General features: G+C 40.6%; 1 protein-coding gene across 2 annotated transcripts in view; it reads left to right on the top strand.

Annotated features, from left to right (window-relative positions):
• Window positions 1–19,810, top strand: part of DCX (doublecortin) — a 109,089-nt gene that overhangs the window by 8,087 nt on the left and 81,192 nt on the right. For both annotated transcript variants that reach the window (XM_004685716.1, XM_004685715.1), the window contains exon 3: window positions 1,854–2,194. In XM_004685716.1, coding sequence (XP_004685773.1) covers window positions 1,854–2,194 — 341 coding nt within the window. The remainder of the gene's footprint in view (window positions 1–1,853; window positions 2,195–19,810) is intronic.

Here is a 19,810-nt window from a genome sequence, read left to right as displayed (position 1 = left end):
TAGTTGTACATCTCTGGGAGAACTGACATGACCCTTTCATCCCTTTAAATAAAATAATGAAAGAAACAAGCCTCTGATCACTTGGGCTGCATAAGCCAAAGAAGTTACTCCGAGAAATTAGGCTTTCTTTTGGCTGCATTCTCTGACAGTCCCATCCAGGTGTCTTTTGCTCACTAAATTGGGGGAGGGTGCCTCTGCTGGTCTACAAACAATCCCTTCATCCTTCTGTCAAGACAGAACACTAGTGGCTTCTGAAATTCAGAGCAGGTAGAAGTCATTTTGCATACATTGGAAACCACTGTGTCTCTCGCTTCTCTCTCTCTCTCTCTCTCTCTCTCTCTCTCTCTCTCTCTCTCTCTCTCTCTCTCACACACACACACACACACACGCACACGCACACACTGTCCTCATAGGTGCCCTAGAGAATCTGACTGAATCTTCTCTCAGCACTAACTCAGAAATTTATTAATTAACTTGACTTAAAGGCTTTGGTGCTACAGCAAAGCAATCAATATTTGCAAAGGGAGTGAATTATCAGCCCAGTGTTTCCGAATGTCTGTGTGGGTCTCCTGCTGAGACTAAAGGATGAAGAGTCATCAGGCTATAATTATGTCTAATGTTTTCTTTGCACTGGCTAGGTTTTATTTATTTATTTATGTATTTATTTATAGTTATTATTGATGAATTAAGCTTGATTTAATCATACTGGTTTTCTGCAGCTCGACCTCTGGATGAACTTCTATATACCTTGAGGCTAATGTGTTTTACTCAACAAATTCAACCTTTTCCAATACTCTTCCCCCCCAGGCTGAGCCTATCACTCTTCCTCTTTTCTCTAGCTTCCAGTCTCAGGTGTCTAATCCCCTCCCCTTGCCTCTGGCCCCTTGGTTTCTTCCACTATATTAGTCATTTCCTCTAGCCCAAGGTAAATGTGAAAATTGCACTAGAGCCCTGCAATCCATAAATCATGCTGTATAATGTGTTCTCACTAGTGGCAGCCAAGGATGAGCACTGGTAAAGACAGACGTAGTGTGCAGAATTTGGGGAGGTGGAAAGATAAGGAAGTGGGTGGTGGAGATCGTGGAGAATATTTCTCAAGTGCTGGAGTTGCAAGCATAAGGAATGGTGTGTGTGTGTGTGTGTTGAATGAGTGTGTATATGTATATACACATAAAAGTATTATGTAACTATATATACATAAAATTGTCTGAAAAATAACTTAGACGCACACACTCTCCACATCTCAATATCCCACTGCGAACATATACACTTTGTGCAAAGGACAATCTAGCTTATTGGCAAGTATGTATTATATGTGCAATAGGCAACACTCTGTGTCACTTTAACTTGGAATGAAGATGTATTAAATGTAAAGTTGTCCTTGTTTCATAATATAACAATAGAATGGCCAGGAACATTAAGAAACAGAACATGTTAACACACCAGGTCTCTCCATATTAAAAAAAAAAAAATCCTTGAGGTTAAAATAACTACTTCACTTCCAATAAAACCTTGTAAAGTTTAAAATAAATAAAACCATATAAAGCTTGAGGACCATACTTATCTCACTTGTTAGATTCTACTTAGGGCCCTTAGGATTTTCAACTAGATAGCATTATCACAGATGATAGCATTCAACTAGATGCCATTATAATAAAGAATGTGTTGTTGATCATTTGCTCTTGACCTTGAGTGAGCCAAGTTGTCAGAGGCCCTAATTAGGAACAGCACCTAAAGGTGGCTACTACCACCATCTTGCCAACAGTGCTACTCCAAGATCAGCATGTATTTGTTTAGAACAGCCCATGTAGGTAGCTGCTATTAAACTAATCACATCTTATTTCTTCCCTTAGGGGAGAGCTATGTTTGCTCCTCAGATAACTTCTTTAAAAAGGTGGAGTACACCAAGAATGTCAATCCTAACTGGTCTGTCAATGTGAAGACATCTGCCAATATGAAAGCTCCCCAGTCCCTGGCTAGCAGCAACAGTGCTCAGGCCAGGGAGAACAAGGACTTTGTGCGCCCCAAGCTGGTGACCATCATCCGCAGTGGGGTGAAGCCACGGAAGGCTGTGCGTGTGCTCCTGAACAAGAAGACGGCCCACTCTTTTGAGCAAGTCCTCACTGATATCACTGAAGCCATCAAACTAGAGACCGGGGTTGTCAAAAAACTCTACACGCTGGATGGAAAACAGGTAGGTAAACTTCCCATCCACTGGGCTGTTCTCACTGGTCCCCTGTCCTTGAATAGCCTCTTAACACTGCAGGCATCATTTCTGGTTGTACGACACTTCTTCACCTTTCATCATCCCTACATGATATTACATGTTCCATTTGGAAGGAAAGTCTTGTCAGTGGGCAAGGCAATGGACCAAGAATTGGAGGCCTTGAATTTCAATTTGCTTAAGTATAATGGGCACTTAGCCTCAAGTTCCTTATTGACTAAGGGAAAAAGTGTTAGGGTCTAAGTCCTACATATTTTTATGAATATGAATTGGGCCACTATATGATGCAACCTTGATTGATCTGTGCATCTGACTGGAAGTGAGATTGGCCATGCATTTCATCTTCAATACCTTCATGTTTACATCCAGTATTCATTATAGTGAAAAGAGGTTGAAGGGACCCACATATTCTATGAAAGGAGTCAGAAGTGGGGGAACAACGGAAGTCTCTGGTCCATTGTCTTTGTCCCGTACTAGATCGTATTTTCACTTTCTCCCTTTTTGATGTGACATAGCTGTCTTAATTTGGTTCCTCTGAGGATTTGTGTGAAAAAGGGACTATTTCAGGATCCTAAAATTAGCCCAAGAAAGATACTGCCATCTGTTCTCCTCCAAATCAGGTTCTTAATGTCAGTGGTTATGCTTCTGAGTGTCACCTATATTAATATCTGGAAAGAATGCAGCCAGCCATCGCCATCAGACAGATGCACCATTCTCTTGTGCATAGGGGACTGCAAATATATTACCAAAAAAATGTTCCAAGGGAATTGGAGCAGTGACTGGTCCTGCTGGCTCTAAAGAGAATCTTGGTCTCTCATAAGAGAAGACAAATGTGAATTATTATCAGTCCATATTTTCTACCTCTTAAAATACCTTTGATGTTTAAGCAGCTATGTAGATTTTTTTAAAAAATCGAAAATACATCATAATGAGTGCTGAGTGCTCAAATACAGAACTGTGGCTCCTTCCATAATTTCTGAGACATACTGTGTGCTGTAAGATTTTAAGTTTCTGGGAAAATGCAAACTCATATACTTGGCAAATCTGACAAATGTGTGATTACAATCCATTTGCCATTCTCTTGTAATCTGCAAGAAACAAAGAGGTATTGCTTGTATGTGATTTATGTCTGGTGTATAAAAGCAAAGAGTTTACCTGAGATGTTGGGGAAAGTTCCAGCTCCTAAGCACTTCTGCAAAATATATCTCTTTTTTGAAGACTAAGTATATAATAAACAGGACTTGCCCTGAAATAGGTTTAATTGCTGGAAACCTCATCCTCAGAGAAATAAGACTTAGCGATTTTAGGATCATTGCAACTTAGTGCTGAGTGTGAACTTAAAAACTATACCATTTAATCTCCCATCCAAGACAAGAATCTCCTCTATAGCCACTTCATAAGACAGCAGTTTCCATTGTTCAATGGTTGTGACTCTTAGAAAGATCTTCCTTATATTGGATGTAAATGTGTTTCTTAGACCTGAAACTTCTTAAAGTATTATCAGTTGGATATAAATTAAGACCATAACACTGGGATTCAGAAGACCTAGTTCCTAGCATTGATATTGCCAGTTATTTTGTGGCTTTCGGTGAATTGCGTAACTACTCTGACCATCAAACTTCTCTGTACAGATGTGTTAATGAGACCTAGGCTACCATACTGACAGGGTTCTCATTCAAATCACATGAAATCATGAAGATGAAAACACTTTGTAAATAAAACACATGACCTACATCTGTATACATGCAAATCATCACTAAATGAGATAGCATATATAAGCTGCCAAATAATTTCCATAGATGTTAGTAAATGTTAGCTCCCTTTCCCCTACTTTACCTCCATCATTCTTAGCACAAATTTCATGCAGATATACCATATAACTTGGCATTCTGTGACTTATCCTAATAATAAATTAATGGAAACCTATACCTCCTAGGTGAGCAAGTTCCAGTCCAGTGAGGGGTGGGTTTTTATTCTACAGCAAGCTCTGTCCAGCTCTTTAAGCTTCGGGTCCCATTTCTTTGGCAAACGCACTATGAGAAGCCAGGGTATGCTGTGGCATGTTAATGCCAGAAGCAACAAGGAATGGTGCTCCAGGCTTCATGGTAATACCTTCTCAGGCAACTGTGCCTCCAAATACACCTCTCATCTCTTTAAAATGTCCCCCTCCTTCTACCCTGATCCTCTGCGATTACCTTTTAAAGGTCTGTCTCTACCACATTAAAGTAATCTTAACATTTGTTTTGTTGTGAATGTTCAGCTCCCAGTACATTATGGATACCTTGGAAATGTTGGTCAGTTGAATGATTTGACATAAAAACATTCTCACATGGCCCAGGAAATTGTTCTGAGAAGATCTCTGCTTTCAATCTAGGTGCCTCAGAAGAGACAGGGGATTCTAGATGCTTGCACATTCTACCAGGCACCTCCTATCCACTACTTGGAAGTCATCACAGGGAGATTTTTAAAGCACTCTTTTCCAAAGGCTATTCTAAGAAATGTCCCCATCTCACTGATCCCAAAAGCTTTTCATATAAGGCATCTGTGAGCAAATAAGATTGTGAAATGCTGCAAATTGTATGTCTTTGTTAGAGAGTTACAGTGCCTACTGGCACATTCAATGTTGAGATGTTCTACAGAAAGGAAACTCACTTAATTTAGACCCAAGATTTCTCAATCTCATTTAGCCACAAATAATTTTATAAATTATATATATGTGTCTATATATATGAAAGATATATATGAATGTGTATGTAGTCCAGTGCTGCAGATTATTATAGATATGTATGTATAATCTGCAAGGCATACTAGAAAATGCTGTTTCCAAAAGTTCCTGAATGATTAGTCTCTAACTACCCTCCCTAACTTCAATAGTAAGATTGGTATGCATGAATAATCCACAAATCAAAAATTGTTATGTGGTGACAGCAAGTATATTAAATAACAAAATTGGGGGTTTCATGGATAGAACTACTAATTACAAAATAGGTACTGAGCATGCTGAAAGTTGGTGCCATACTCAAAATTTTGGAGCCCAGCCCATTTCACAATTTAGTGATGACAGCTCTAATGTTAACACCTGCCAGTCACTTTGATTACTGGTGGGGATTCTACTACTTGGGAATATGATCTTCCTCTGTGCAGGCAGGCTGAAGGCACACATACGATAATGGCTTGACTTGTTTGGATGAGACTCCATGCCTGCATTTGGCTAAGTGTGGCACTACATTGGAAAGGAAAAAAGTATAGTCAAGGCTATTTGTTATGGAACATTTTAATCCAGAAATCAAGGTCATCACTTGGTTTCTGTCTTACTTTAACTGCATCCCAAGTAAACCAAATCAAGTGTATTTTCCCCTCTTTGTTTAAACAATGATCCGTTGGAATAGCTCAGTTGATTGCTACCAACTTATCATTGCTTCTGTTCTTGTGGTGTATACCCTTTGGCCGACTGGCTTACGCTGATAGACTAGCAACCTGCAGGGAAGGCTGTCATCTGTTTCTCTTTATCACACTTGGATATGCTTTGGAAGGCCTTGATCATTTTAGGGCTTATGTTTTGCCAGTAGAGTAGACCAGTTTCCTGATCTCTTGTTTCTTTGTTGTCTGTGTAGTCAAGGAAACTAAGCATCACCAGTTGGAAGGGTTTCCAACTTATTCCTCCCCTCAATAAGAACAGTTCATGGAGTAAGAAGCCATTTGTAGGACCCTGGCTACTCCCATGGACCATATTTTTAGAAGGCAAAGGAAATCATGATGAAGGGTTAGAGCATGACACATATTATTTCACTCACAGGTGAAGTTGTTTTCTTGATTCCTTGGTAGCTGGAGTAGGTGTGGTGTGTGGGCAAAGTTATCCAGCTGCTAATTTCCACAATCAAGTACACACCAATCTTTATGCATAAGGATCTTGGATGCATAAATACTTAAATAGTGGAACCCAGTTTTCTGTTTCATTTAAAGTTCATAGTTTAAAAGACACATGATCTAGCCTTAAGTTAATTTCTGGTCTACCCTGGTGGCACATTGGGTTAAATCACAGTACTGCAAGCTGGCTGCAGCTGCTTCTCTTCAGTGCGAGTTTGATCCCTCACCCTGGAGGTGACCCACGTGGTGCAGCAGACCTCTCCTGTCTCACCCCCTGCACCTCTCAGCAGCGTACTTCCTCAGTCTGCTTGCTCTACTCTCCACTCTGTCTCTGGTGAATCCTCTCAACCCCCCCCCACCCCCACCTCTGGCCTGTACCTCAGTTCTGTATGATTAAATAAATCTTTTTAAAAAATCATTTCTATGAAACACAGAGCCTGGTGCTTCTGATTGAGATGCAGAGCTTCAATAACAGACTTCTCACTTTTTGGCATCTTATAGAGGGTACAGCTGGTCCTCACACCATCCATTTTCATGCTACACTTATTGGCATCTCTAGTCTCAATTTTGTTCACATCTAGGGTCTCTGGAATCAAAAATTCCCTATTACATGAATCTTCAAGGTACATGTCTAGGGGATAAGTATGGCTATTAGTATTTCTATAAGGTTTACTAGGCCAATTTTCAGTTGAATCTTCTTCACATTTCTGTCTGTATCTTTCTAATACCAACTACTTGTACCAGGAATTGTAGGTCTCAGAATAACAGAGAAGATATTTAGATGATTCCAAGATTAATTGCAGTCCTGGAAACCAGAACAGACATTTTAAGAAATGCTTTGAACCAAAAGATGGTGGAATAGGACAAGAGCCAGGGAAGACGTGCCTTTCCATCTTGATATACCAATACTGGGTACAAACAGTGCTTGGAAGCACAAAGGCTATTGTAGGAAAACACAGGAATACAGGTTAGATTTCACTTCAGAAATGTTGCGTGCATTTTCCAAGGTGGATCTGTGTTTCTTTTGCCTCTGGAGTCACCTTTTCTCATCCCTTTGGGCACAGCTTCCTCCAGTAACATCTGATCTTATATTCTCTGGCTTCCAGATCCCCCAGAGACAACCTCTTGCTCTCCTAATGTTATGACCCTGTCAGTCAATTTTGGTGCTCAATAGAAAAGGCCACATAACCAAAAATATGTGCCTAGAGGGAGGTCATTTATCATTGACCTTCACTTGAGAAAATCAAGGCTGGAATGGTAATGTCTGTATTGCCAGAGTTCTCTTCCACCTTCCGCAGACTTGATTCCTAGAAATAAGCTTGAGAGGATTGACTTGAATATGAAATGGCAAGAGCAAAGCTGGGAAGGGAAGCCTGGTGGGGCTCTGTGAAAGGGTGAAATTTGCCAAATACCTTGCCATGTGGAGTGCACACTTCAAGATACATGCCCTCACTGTGGAAATTTTGCACTTTAAAAGATGACATGAGATGGAGGTGGCCAAATATCAAATATACTGGCCTGGAAATAAATAAACAAATGTAGCCTGGTGATTTGTTATTCCTTCAGTCATTTGTCCTACTAGAGTTGAGTAGTGATAGAGGTAGAGGTAAGGCCCGACCATTTCAACCAAAAGCTGTGGTTTTGAATTCCAGCCTTCATAATGACTAGCCTGTCAATAGCTAACATCTACCACACATAAAAAGTGCTTAGCCTGGGATTTAGAGACTCAAGTTCTAATCTTCACTCTATTCTCCACCATCATTTGATGGAAAGCCACTGACATCTCTTTTCTAGGCTTCAGTATTTTTAGTTAAGTACATCACCTTTGAGACTACTTCCAGCTTTGTGATAACAAGAGTATTGATCTCACAGTGTTGATTTTGTCTAAATACATTTTCACCAAGTCACGGCTCTTCTCAATTGGTCTACCTGTCTATGCTCCTGGGGTCTCCATTGTGATGCAGTGCTAAATTTGGGTTCTACATTATTTTCTGGGATGGGCTCTAAATGGTATTCACACTCATTTTATTTTTAGATCTTTCTTTGCCACCCGAGATGACATGACCAATGAATATTTCCAAACTTGTAATTGTGATTTGACCTCTTTTTCTTTCCAATGTGATGATATGAAGAGTAGGGGGTGGAGGAGTCACAAAGCAAAGCAAGATAAAAACCAGTCTGCTAAAATTGTGACAAGCATTTGACAGTGCCATTATTAAGGCGTCTCCACAACAGTGGTGCTATTTTCGGTGCGGAGAAGGATCATTGCCAATAGTAGCTAGTATTAGAAAGAAATGCATTGGTACTGAGTAAGCTGAAGAGGATTATCATGTGGGAATTGATCTAAGGATGAAGATTCTTCCATTGCTAACCATTGAAATAACTACCCTCATGTCATTAGCTCTTTCTCTTTCTCTTTATTGTCATTCTCTCAAAATGGCAGAAAAACTTTACCTCCAAATAGTTTTTTTTTTAAAGATTTATTTATTTATTCATACAGAACTGGGGTACAGGCCAGAGATGCGGAGGGTGAGAGGATTCACCAGAGACAGAGTGGGGAGCAGAACAGGCAGATCGACGAAGTACACTGCTAAGGGGAGCAGCGGGCGGGTCAGGAGAGGTCTGCCACGCCATGTGGTCACCTCCGGGGCAGGCGGGAATCGAACTCATGCAGAAGCGGTTTTAGATTCTCAGTGCTGTGCTTTAACCCGCTGCGCCACCAGGGAGGGCCCACCTCCAAATAGTTTTTAAAATAAATTGAGATATAATCCCCAGACCATATAATTCATCCATTTTAACTGTAAATTTCAGTGTCTTTTTTGCATATACAAAAGGTTGTGCATCCATCATCACAATTGATTTTAAAGTATTTCCATCACCACATAAAGAAACTCTGTTTAGATGTCATGTTCCAATCCCCCAATAATTGTCTCCAGATAAGCACATATCTACTCTTTGTCTCTACAGATTTGCCCATTCCAAACATTTAATATAAATGGAGCCATTAAACATGGCTGGATTATTTTCTTAGTATAATGTTCAACATTTATCATATTAATATTTATCATGTTAATATTGTACTTCATTGTTTTTTATGATTAAATAATATTCTAGTGTATGGATGTATCATATTTATTTGTATCCATTATTTGGTTAATGGATATTTAGGTTATTTCTAATTTGGGGCTATTATGAGTAATGCTGATAAGAACATTCATGTACTGGTTTTTATGTGCTCATATGTCATATATCTTGGTTAAATACCTAAAAACTACAAATACCTGGGTTTTATAGCATTTGTATGTCTAAAATGTTAAGAAACTGACAAACTTTTCTTTTTTAAAAAAGATCTATTTATTTATGCAAACAGAACTATGGTACAGGCCAGAGATGCAGGGGCAGTGAGAGACACATTGGGGGTCAGAACAAGCAGATTGACAGAAGTACACTGCTGAGGGGAGCAGCGGGGCGAGTCAGGAGAGGTCTGCCGTGCCATGTGGGGCACCCCCCTGGCTGGGGATGGAGCTGGTGCTGAAGCCACTGTAGCCAGCTTCCTAGTGCTGTGCTTTAACCCTTCCACCAGGGAGAGCCCCCGACAAACTGTTTTCTCCCCAAATTGTTTTCTAAAGTGGCGATGCCATTTCACATTCCTACCTGCAATTCCTACCTACTCTTTTTAGTAGAGTCACCTTAGTGGGTATGAAGTGGTTTCTCACAGTTTTGACTTGCATTTCCACACACTGCTGCTATGGAACATATTTTTGCATACATACTGGACATTTGTATATCTTCTTTGGAAAATTATCTTTTAGATCATTTCCCACTTTAAAAATTGTGTTTTTTTTCTTAAAGAGATATAAAAGTTCTTTATATATTCTCAATATAAATTATTTGTCACTTACTTGATTTTCAAATATTTTCCCCCAGCACATAGAATATTTTCATATATTTAAAGCCCACATTATTTTTAAAGAGCAAATGTTTTTAAGTACAATTGATAAATTTTCTTTTATACATAACATGCTGATATCATATCTAAGAACTCTTTACATAATCCAAAGTTCCCAAAATTTTCTCCCATGTTTTCTAGAATTTTTAGTTTTACCTTTTATATTTAGGTATCTAATCCACTTTGAATTATTTTTTTATGTATGGTATGCATTAAGGATCAAAGGTTTTGTGGGATATTTTTGGCAAATGGATATCCAATTTTTCTAGCATTATTTGTTGAAAAGACAAAGCAGGGGTGGTTAAAAGTTATATTTAATCTGACACTTAGAAATAACAGTGGCCTATTCCTTGTACCCATGAAGTAATTTTGTATCAGTGGCCCATTCCTCATATCCGGGGTGCCCTCCAAAGTTAGCAGCTAAATGCTCTGAAGGTTCCTAAAACTCATAAGAACTGTGGGTGTGAACTAAAATAGCATAGAAACTTCTGTGTAGATGCTCTGGAACAGTAAGTAACTTACTTCAAGCCTACATTAGTAGGTTGGCTAAGCCTCTTTAAATAGGAACAAAAAACAAGAGGGCTTCATAGGAGAGTTTAAAAGGGATTATTTTTCCTTGGCACTTGTCAGTACCCTCCTCCCCATGCTCTGCACTCTTGGAGTTGTCACTCAGACCCATCCATACTTGCCACAATCTCTACTCAAGTCACCAAAGTTCCTGAATTTAAAAAAAAAAAAAGCGTGCCAAAAGGGACTTTGAGAATCCCAATCTGTGAATCTTTCCTAGATGTAGAATATTTTCATTATTAATGCTGCCCGCTCTACCCTCTCCAGGTCTTGTGATATTGGCTCCTGAGAAACTTCTTGGATTTAGGGAGCCACTGCAGTTTTGTATCATTATCCCAGTGGCCTTAGCCAGGGCGCTTTTGCCCCTCAGAGGGGTTTAGCAATATCGGGGGACATTTTTGTCTGTGATGACTGGAGATGGAGGGCTGGTCACATCTAGCTGGAATGGACCAGGGATGCTGCTAAAACATTGTTCCCAGAACAACAAAAAACCATCTGATGCGAAATGTCTATAGTGCTGAGGTCGAGAAATTCTGCAATACAAGTACAAAGAAGACATGGAAGAAGAGATGAGAGAAATTCAAAGAGCAACCTTGTAAATTATATTAAGGATCTTGGATTTTATGCAATAGGCATAGAAGCCATGGAAGGATTTTAAGCAGAGGAACAGTATGGTAAGATTTCAATTAGGGTGAGTCACCCTTTTGCTTTAGATTCAAGAAAGACAAAAGAGCAGGGAGATCATTTAGGAGACTATGTGCTAGTAAGGAAAAAGAACAGTAGGATCTAAATCCAGGGAGGGGTAGTGAATATAGAAAAGGAGAAAACAGGTGCAAGAAATATTTGGGAGGTAGGAACTGGAGCACTTAGTGACCTATTTAATTTGTGGCTATATTAGTTCTCTATTGCTGTATAATTAATACCCCCAATGTAGCACCTCAAAATAACACCCATGTGTTCTTACAATTTTGTAGGTGAGTTAAATCAGGCTTTTCTGGGTGCTCTGTATAGGGTCTCTGTAAATATGAAGTCAAGGTGCCAGTTGATCTAGGCTCTTAGCTGGAGGCTCCTGGGATGAATCCCATTTTAGTCTCATTAATATTTTTGGGAGAAAGCAGTTCATTGGGCTCTGTAGGTCTGTAGTACCTATTTCCTTGCTCATTGTCAACTGGGAGCCTTTTTCAGCTTCTGGAGGCTACACATATCCTTCCCAAATGACTGTATCATAAGTGAACAATGTACACCAAATCCTTCCCATGCTTAGAATCTCCCTGTCAACCCCCTGCCCACCCTTGGCCACTCCTGAGGGTAAACTGCCTGCTTTTAAAGGGCACATGTGCTTAGATTGCTCCCACCTGGATAATCTCACCTTGATCAATTCAAAGTCAACTGATCATTAATCTTAATTATATCTGAAAAATCCCCTTGTCTTGTAACATAGTACAGTCATAGGGATGATATATATCATTCACAGGCTCCCACCATGCTCAAGTGGAGAAGATTATACAGGGGCAAGGCTTGTTCTTAGAAGTTTACCTGCCATAGGTGAGGGAGAGGAAGGATTCAGGTGATGCTGAGGTATAAGTGTAGATGGAAGGGCCATTTACTGAGGTAGAGAAATCCAGGACAAGAAACAGAATTTAGATATATTGAACTTGTTCTTGCTGATGTTAAGTGGCTCCAAAATGTAGTGATATATATGGATCTGGAACTCAAGAGAGTTCTGGGCTTGAGATATAAATTTGGGAGTAATCTGCAAAATGGTAGTTAAACTCAGGCAAGTAAATGAGCTCACAAAGTCGTATTTGAGAAATTGTTCCAGGAAAAGACATAGGGGATATTTGCATTAAAGTGACAGAGAGGAGGGGGGGGGCAGGAATTGTTGGAGAGAATCATAAAGAACTAAATAAAGATGTGTCCAGAAGGCTAAAAGAATAGTTCTGAGGCAGAAACATGTAGCTATGTCAAATGTGGCAGATAAGGTCTGTTTCAGATGAAGATTTACAGTATTTAACCAGTCAAATCCAGGTGATTGAATAGTCATTACTGGAAACCAAGACAAATTCTCCAGTGGATGGGAGTTCAGGGGGCTGGTGCAGACCCTCAGAGGCAACTCGGCAGCTGAAGTCAGAACCGAGTCAGGAATGTTTCTTGGCAGCCTTCCATGCTCCAAATCTATCATAAGTTCCCGTCCAGAGTTTCCTAGTGCCTTACTCTCTGCTAGTTTTTGGGTTTTACATACTTTACTAAAATGTCTTTCCTACATAACTTATGGTATGTGTACATTTTAACACACAGCTGATCCTCTGTCCAATTGTGCTCTCTCCTATTTTATAACTTTGAGCCACAGATCAATGGGACAAGTTAGTGAATCTGACTTTCAGAGATTTGATAGCTCACAGATTCTGTTCATAAGTTTCAGTCAATTCAATCCTCACCGATAATGTTAGCTCCTATCAGCTTAGAGCATATTTCCCAAATTGTGTCAGATGTAATACTAATCCAGTCGAATATTTTTTGGTCAAATGTGTTTAACAACATTCCATAGTATTTTTTTCTTCTTGGAAAAGGACTCCAAGAAACCCTGTCAAAAACATGCTTGATTTTGTTTAATCCAATGTGACTTAAAAAAAAAAATACATATAGCCATATGGTAAAATGCACTTTGGGAATCATTGGCTTCTTCCTCAGGTATTTATCTGCATTTTAATTAAAGAACCTTGAAAAGAAAAATAACACTTTGAGGTCCAAGGGAATAATTAAATGGAAAGAAAAGACACCATTACCTTTAGATTGGCATGATAAACTGGGGCAAGAGGATCTTTGTAGACAGAGTAGTGACAGTCATTACAAAGGTAACACCTATTCAGGTCACTTTTGACTCATATAGACTCTAGTGGCAAGCGGATCAGAAGGGGATGCATTTCTAGAAGGCTCAAGTCTCCTAAAGTTGTAAGAGATTAGGAGAATCCTTTTGGTAACTGGCTTTAAAATTTGACATCTGTAAGTACAGTGGTAAAGGGGCAGCAAGTCAAGTTCACTGCCGGATTTAGAACCTTCGCAGTAGATTTAGCCCGATTTAGCCCCTTGTAAGCCAGCACTCCTTCCACTGCTCCATGTTTCAGAGCCTCATTGGAGGAATCAGAGACAGATTTACTAATTTGACTTAACTGCCCTAAGTAGTGTTTGCCATTTAAGTAGACAGCACACTTTCCATTGCACCAAGCCCATGCTCTTCCAGCTGGCAACAATTTGGCTGACCCTAGGGGTCTGAATGGCTTGCCCAGCACCATGATGTCCCTTGAAACAGATTGTGGGCCTGAAACCAGTACCTCCCGATGTCTTTGTGTCTGCATATGAGTGCCTGTGCCCCTGTTTCTTTTAAGTATTGGCTGTCTCATCTGATGAAGTCGTATATAAATATTTATATGTCAGGACATTTCTGGTCTTACTCACCAGAGACATTATACCCTTGATAAAAAGCTTCCCTCTGGCAGTCTTTGCCGCCACAGTTTATTTAATATGGCAGTTGATAGGTGAACTTCCTCTTGCTATTTGCAAAGAGGATGGAGTCTTGCTTGGAGTTTCACGTGTTTGGCTTTTCGCCTGCTGGACTCGATATTTGTGCTTTCCCAGGGACTCCTCTGGTTAAAAGAGGGAGTTCTAGTTGGCTATCCCGTCCTTTAGATTTTGGATTTTCAGGAACACTGACATCATCGTGCACTCAAAAGGACTTTGTGGACCCCTTTTTCCACTAAAACATGACAGTTACCATTGTGCTGGTAGGAAGAACACATCAAGGTTGCATACTGAAATACCTTCTCCCAACTTTCTCGGTTTTAGCAGACAGTAAGTCATTTTCATGGGCCTATTAAAGTATCATAGGCCCTTACCACTGTGCCCAAACTACTGTACCTAGAGCACACTCAGCTCTCTTGATACCGCCCTCTTTCCTCTGCTGGTGGTATGCACTCTTGAGGGCTGGGGTGAGCAGTGAGTAAGAATGTGTGACTGAGGATTTAGTTTGAGAGAGTGGTAGCTTCTCAGACCTGCCAACTACTAACTTAGAAGTACCAAGTTGGACCCTTTCTCTACTTTAGTTCAACACTTTTGCCACTGCAAAAAGCATAAAATGCTATTGATGGCAGTTTCTCTGGCTTGGTGGGCTCAGGGTTGAGAATAGGGATCTTCTTCCTCAGGGTCTTCAAAGAGGCTTCTGGGATTGATGAACAGCATTCCTCAGGCTGGACCTGTTCTGTCATTTGGTCTGATGCTCTGCAGAAGGCAGCTGAGTGAAAGGGGTGTGGAAGTTGATTAGCAGTGAGATGGATTACTATAGTTAATCCAGAGGAAACATATTTGGGGCTGGTTTCAATTCAAGTTTATTTGTAATGTTAATATACATACGGCTATCTCAACCCCAAACATAGTCTTCCTGTCTGGAATGAGTTTCTGAATATGCCTCTGCTGTTATGTTAGCTGCTGAAGAGTTTGTTGATGATAGTGCACATTGTTGGTGGCAAGAATTAGGGTAAAAACTGTTGCAAACTGATGTAAAAGTAAGTGAGCATTTAAAGGGTAGCCCCCCCCCACAGGTATTATTTTATGTAGCTACTTTCCTTTTAGATTTTCTGTTGTTATTCCAGACTTCTGAGACTTCTCACACACCAGAGAACATAGCTGTTAGTGAGCAGGCTAAAAATTCCCAGCCTCCCCCACTTGGCTCAACAGTCCTGACTCTGGCTCAGTTCACTTTGTGGCATGGAGCTTGGCTACTCCACAGGGACCTTGCTGAGACCTTGAGGTCAGATGCTGCAGTCTCTCTACTCCTTTCTTGTAACATACACACACAATTTTTTTAAATCAATATACTCCCCTCCCCCTTTCCCCCAGCTGAATGTAGCTCAAGAAATGACAGCATCTGTTCCATATTGCCTTTGCCCTTGACAAGTCCTGAGTCTGAAGCAGAACAGAATGGTGTGGGTGCCTCAGTTTGTGTATGTAACACATACAGCATAAATATGAAGATACAGACCCTGGAAATCTTCACGCAAAAGACAAGAGCTAGTGGGTTACAAAGAAAATATAATCAGAGTGAAACAGAATTTAAAAGAATTAAGAGTGGTCAGAGTTTGCACTTAGAATACAAAATATTTGATTTTCCACTACTCACAATACAATAGAACAGAGCCAACAAACTATAGATTTAAAAAATGAACTGAAATGTGGAACAGAAACCATGTGGCGTCAGAAAGTTCAACGTATTTATTATATGGCTTGTGTTAGCCAGGGTTTTTCACAGAAACCGATCGTCTCTCCACTTCTTCCCCACTCCTCCCTCCCCCTCCACCACTCTATCGCTCTCCTGGTAAGTCTGAAACCTGCGCTGCTAGCGATAGACCCAGAGGAAGAGTTGAGGTTTCAGTGTGGAGTCTAAAAGCATGGCCCATAACAGAAACCATTAGCCAACCCCTGCAATAGGGCAAGGGATTATGGGAAAGGGTCTTGCGAAAGGGATCCCTACTCTAACATTGAAGAGTTGGGTAAATAAGGTAACCCACTGTCCCTCTTTGTGAAACAGTGTGCTCTAACAGGGCTCTAGTGGGGCTTCAGGCTCAAAGAACAGTGCCTGGTAGAAGACAGGTCACTGTGGGTTCTTCGCCTGTGCACACAATTATAAGACCACTCAGGTTCAGGGAAGAACATGGAAGAGGGGGGTATTTAACCATCAAGAGACTGGGGAAAAGGGAAGTTTCTAAGTTCACAGCTGGCAAGCTACCTCACCCTAGATAGTGTCCAAAAGCCCCCTTTAAAAAAGTTGCTTGTTCAAGATGGCTCCATCCCAGCAATGAGGGCCTGAGGCTTGTGGCAGGCCAGCAAGCAATGGGTCAGGATTCACCTCACCACAGCAGGAGGCACTCACAGGCGGGACCACAGTAGCCCACAGCAAGTCTGAAGTTTGGGATGGACAACACTGGAAGCTGGATCAGTCAGCCATGGAAGGAGCAGCAACAGGAGCCAGTGCTAGATGATCCGAAGAGGTTCACAGCTCTCAAAGGTGAGGCGGACAGAATGCTGGTCACCCACCAGCAGTACTGGACAGCACTGGCCAGTGTAGTGATGGTCATCTAGTCACTAAGAGGTAGTGGTTTCAGACATACCTACACCAACAACAAACAGGTCTCTGCGACACCAAGCCTGGGGCCCTCGATGCCCCTTCCAGGTCATGCCGGAGACAGAACAGGGCAGGAGGGCAGCAGGATTCACCTACTACAAAGCTCATCAGCTGCTACTGGCTGCTGCTTCTTTGGCGGTCAGGAACAGCACCCAGAGTTCAAGTCTGAGAGAGTGCCCCAAGCCGTCGCCTGCCTGCCTTATATACTCTTGGAGGGTCTTCTTCCATTTGCAAGGCTGATTGAAACATTTTCCACTCAGCTTAGAGCTAACACCTGACCAGTCTATTCTATGAGCCAAGCTCCAAATACTAGCCTGGTGCTCCTCAGGCCTCTCTACTGCCTGCAGCTGGAGGGAGCCACAGCACTGGAGCTGGCCCAGGGGGCCCATGCTCCTCCTTGCAGCCCTGAATCAGGGGCTGCGTGCCCTAGGAAGTCATGGTAGAGGAACCACAGCTGTCCCCCATCACTGCTGGCCTCTGCCTGCAGCCTGAGCCCCAGTGGGGCCACTGGGGGCAGGTGGTAACATGCCCACCACACACTGCTACTGTATTGCCCAAAGCAGGCTCTGGGGTTGTTTGCTGGAGCCTTGAGGCAGGTCAGTTTCACTTGGACCTCAGTTTTTACTTTTGTAAACTAGATTACTCTAAAATTTCCTGCCACAAATCAAACATTTTATGCAACTTATTCCTTTCTATGCTTAATGTTCTATGATTCCATGACTTAAATCTGGAAGATCTCAACTATGCAAACTTAAAGCTGCTTCCTGTTGATGCCTACAAAATGACTCCACACTGGAAAGAGTCCCAGATGTCACAGATGTCAGTAACTTTTTTTCAGATTTTGGAGTAACTGTAACATACAGAGTGCCTGAATTGTTCCAATTTATTTGGGACTTTCATAATAGTAGATTCTTTTGCGAGTAAGTGGCTGTGATAGTCCTCCATAATCATTAAATAAGAAACACATCTTTTATTTGCAGCATATTTTACTATACATTTTGGGGTACCCTATGTAAGTACTAGAATAGAGTATCCAGTCTTGAGGTGCTTACAAGTTAGTTAGGAAGACATGCTTCCTAATTATAATCAGGTCTTAAATCTTGTAGAATAACATACAAACAACTTCTGGGGTCAAAGAAACTGTCTTGTTTATGGATGTATCATCAGGGCATAGGAAAGTGTTTAGAACATGTATATGTTCAATATATATGTTGAATGAGTGAGTGGAGGGTGAATTAGTGAGTAGTAATTACCAAAAGAATGCAAACACACTGATATTAAAGGCAGGTAGAGGCTAATTTGAGAAGCTCTTCAAATGGGGGAGGACAAATGTTTCTGAAACGCTGGACTTCTGTACATACAGGTACACAGGGTAAAGTCAAGGTTAAGTTCCATTTACGTTTGGATGTTAGGTAAAGTAAAGGCATCCCCAAACATTAAGTCTAAGCTTTCAAGTAGAAAGACGTTGGTTCTGTCTTCTACTTTAGAACTGACTTAGGTTTCAACCTTTGGCTGGTGTGTTGTAAATGATTATGGGTCTGTAGTCTTCAGGCTTTAGCAGACATTTTGCTGGTGAAAACAGAAAGAAATGAGTGGAAGAGTAATAAAACTATATTACAACTGTCTTGTACTTCACATTTTTAGAGTCTTTTCACTTCTATTATCTGTTGTAATTGTCACAACTGCCATGTGATAGGTCCTGGTGGATATGATTATCTCTACTTGATAGATGCAGAATCTGACAAATTCAGAGAAGTAAGGGAATTCCCCTAAGGTCACAGAACTAATCAATGGAGGAGGAAGAACTGGAATCTAGACCTTGTCTCCTAGGTCAGTGCTGCTCCCTCAGAACATGTGGACTAATCAAGCAAAGCCCATTTCAGATATTCACTACGTGCTAATTGGGCTAGCAAGCACAGATGTGAAATATGCCGGAGTCTTTAAAAATCTTAAACCTGTCCAGCTTTTATTCCTTGGATTGAGTTAAAGCATATCTCAATGATCAGAAAGACATAGCTAAATTCTTATGTTTTTAATTTTGCTATATCAAAAGGCTTACTTGGTTTTGATTTGGATTTGGATTACATGTACATGGTAAGAAGTAAAGGCTTACATTAGATAGTTACGTGAGGAAACAAGAATAATATTCTTGCATAATTGAAAACCCTCTGGAATAGATTATAAATACAAACCTGTGTCTATTAATATAAGCTGGAACTGAAGGACTCCTCTTACATTGAATGTTGTGTTTTTTGACACATAGCCTAATTTTCAGAATAAGTGAGTATTGCATTTCAATTTTGGACAGCCAGTTACTGGAACTTAAATTTTATACAGACATTTCCTATATGCAAGTATATTCTGGAGAATGAAATATTTTGCTTGAACAGACAAAACTGAAGGATAAAATAGGTTTGTTTTCTAAAAAGGTTGTTTTTGAAAATGGTTCTGGACAGACTTATCTTCTTCATATAATAATAGGCAGAACAAGTGGCTGCCTGCTTGTGTTTTGAAGGCAATTCTGTATTCTTCCATTTCCCCACTTCCTCCCACAAAAAACTCACATCCATACCAATATACACAGAATATTCTCCACTACACAAAATTGTTCCAGGTTACATTCCTTTAAGGTCTCCTGTGTCATGAACTGTGCTTCATGGATACCTTCTTTCAACATTGTGTCCTACTAAAATACTTTGTATTATATTTTGGATTCTCCAGATATCTTTTTATACAGGAAACAAATACCACAAACATATTTCAAACCTGGTAAACTCTGCTTTAGCAAATACATAGTTGAAAACATAAGGATGTCAGATTGGTACAGTGAAAATTTCTCAGTGTTTCCAAAGAGTTTGGACAAGGGAGAAGGGGAGGAGAGAAATGAAGTTCCAAGCAGAAACCTAAAATAATTTTTCAGCATCATTTTTGCAGTCTAAATTTTTTTTAAAGATTTATTTATTTGTGCATACAGAACTGGGGTACAGGCCAGAGGCTCAGGGGCAGTGAGAGGATTCACCAGAGACAG

Source organism: Condylura cristata, unplaced genomic scaffold (assembly GCF_000260355.1).
Source record: "Condylura cristata isolate star-nosed mole 26May11 unplaced genomic scaffold, ConCri1.0 scaffold00019, whole genome shotgun sequence".
NCBI lineage: Eukaryota > Metazoa > Chordata > Mammalia > Eulipotyphla > Talpidae > Condylura > Condylura cristata.
The sequence above is the reverse complement of the archived record's forward strand: the minus strand, read 5'-3'. Positions and strand labels throughout refer to the sequence as shown.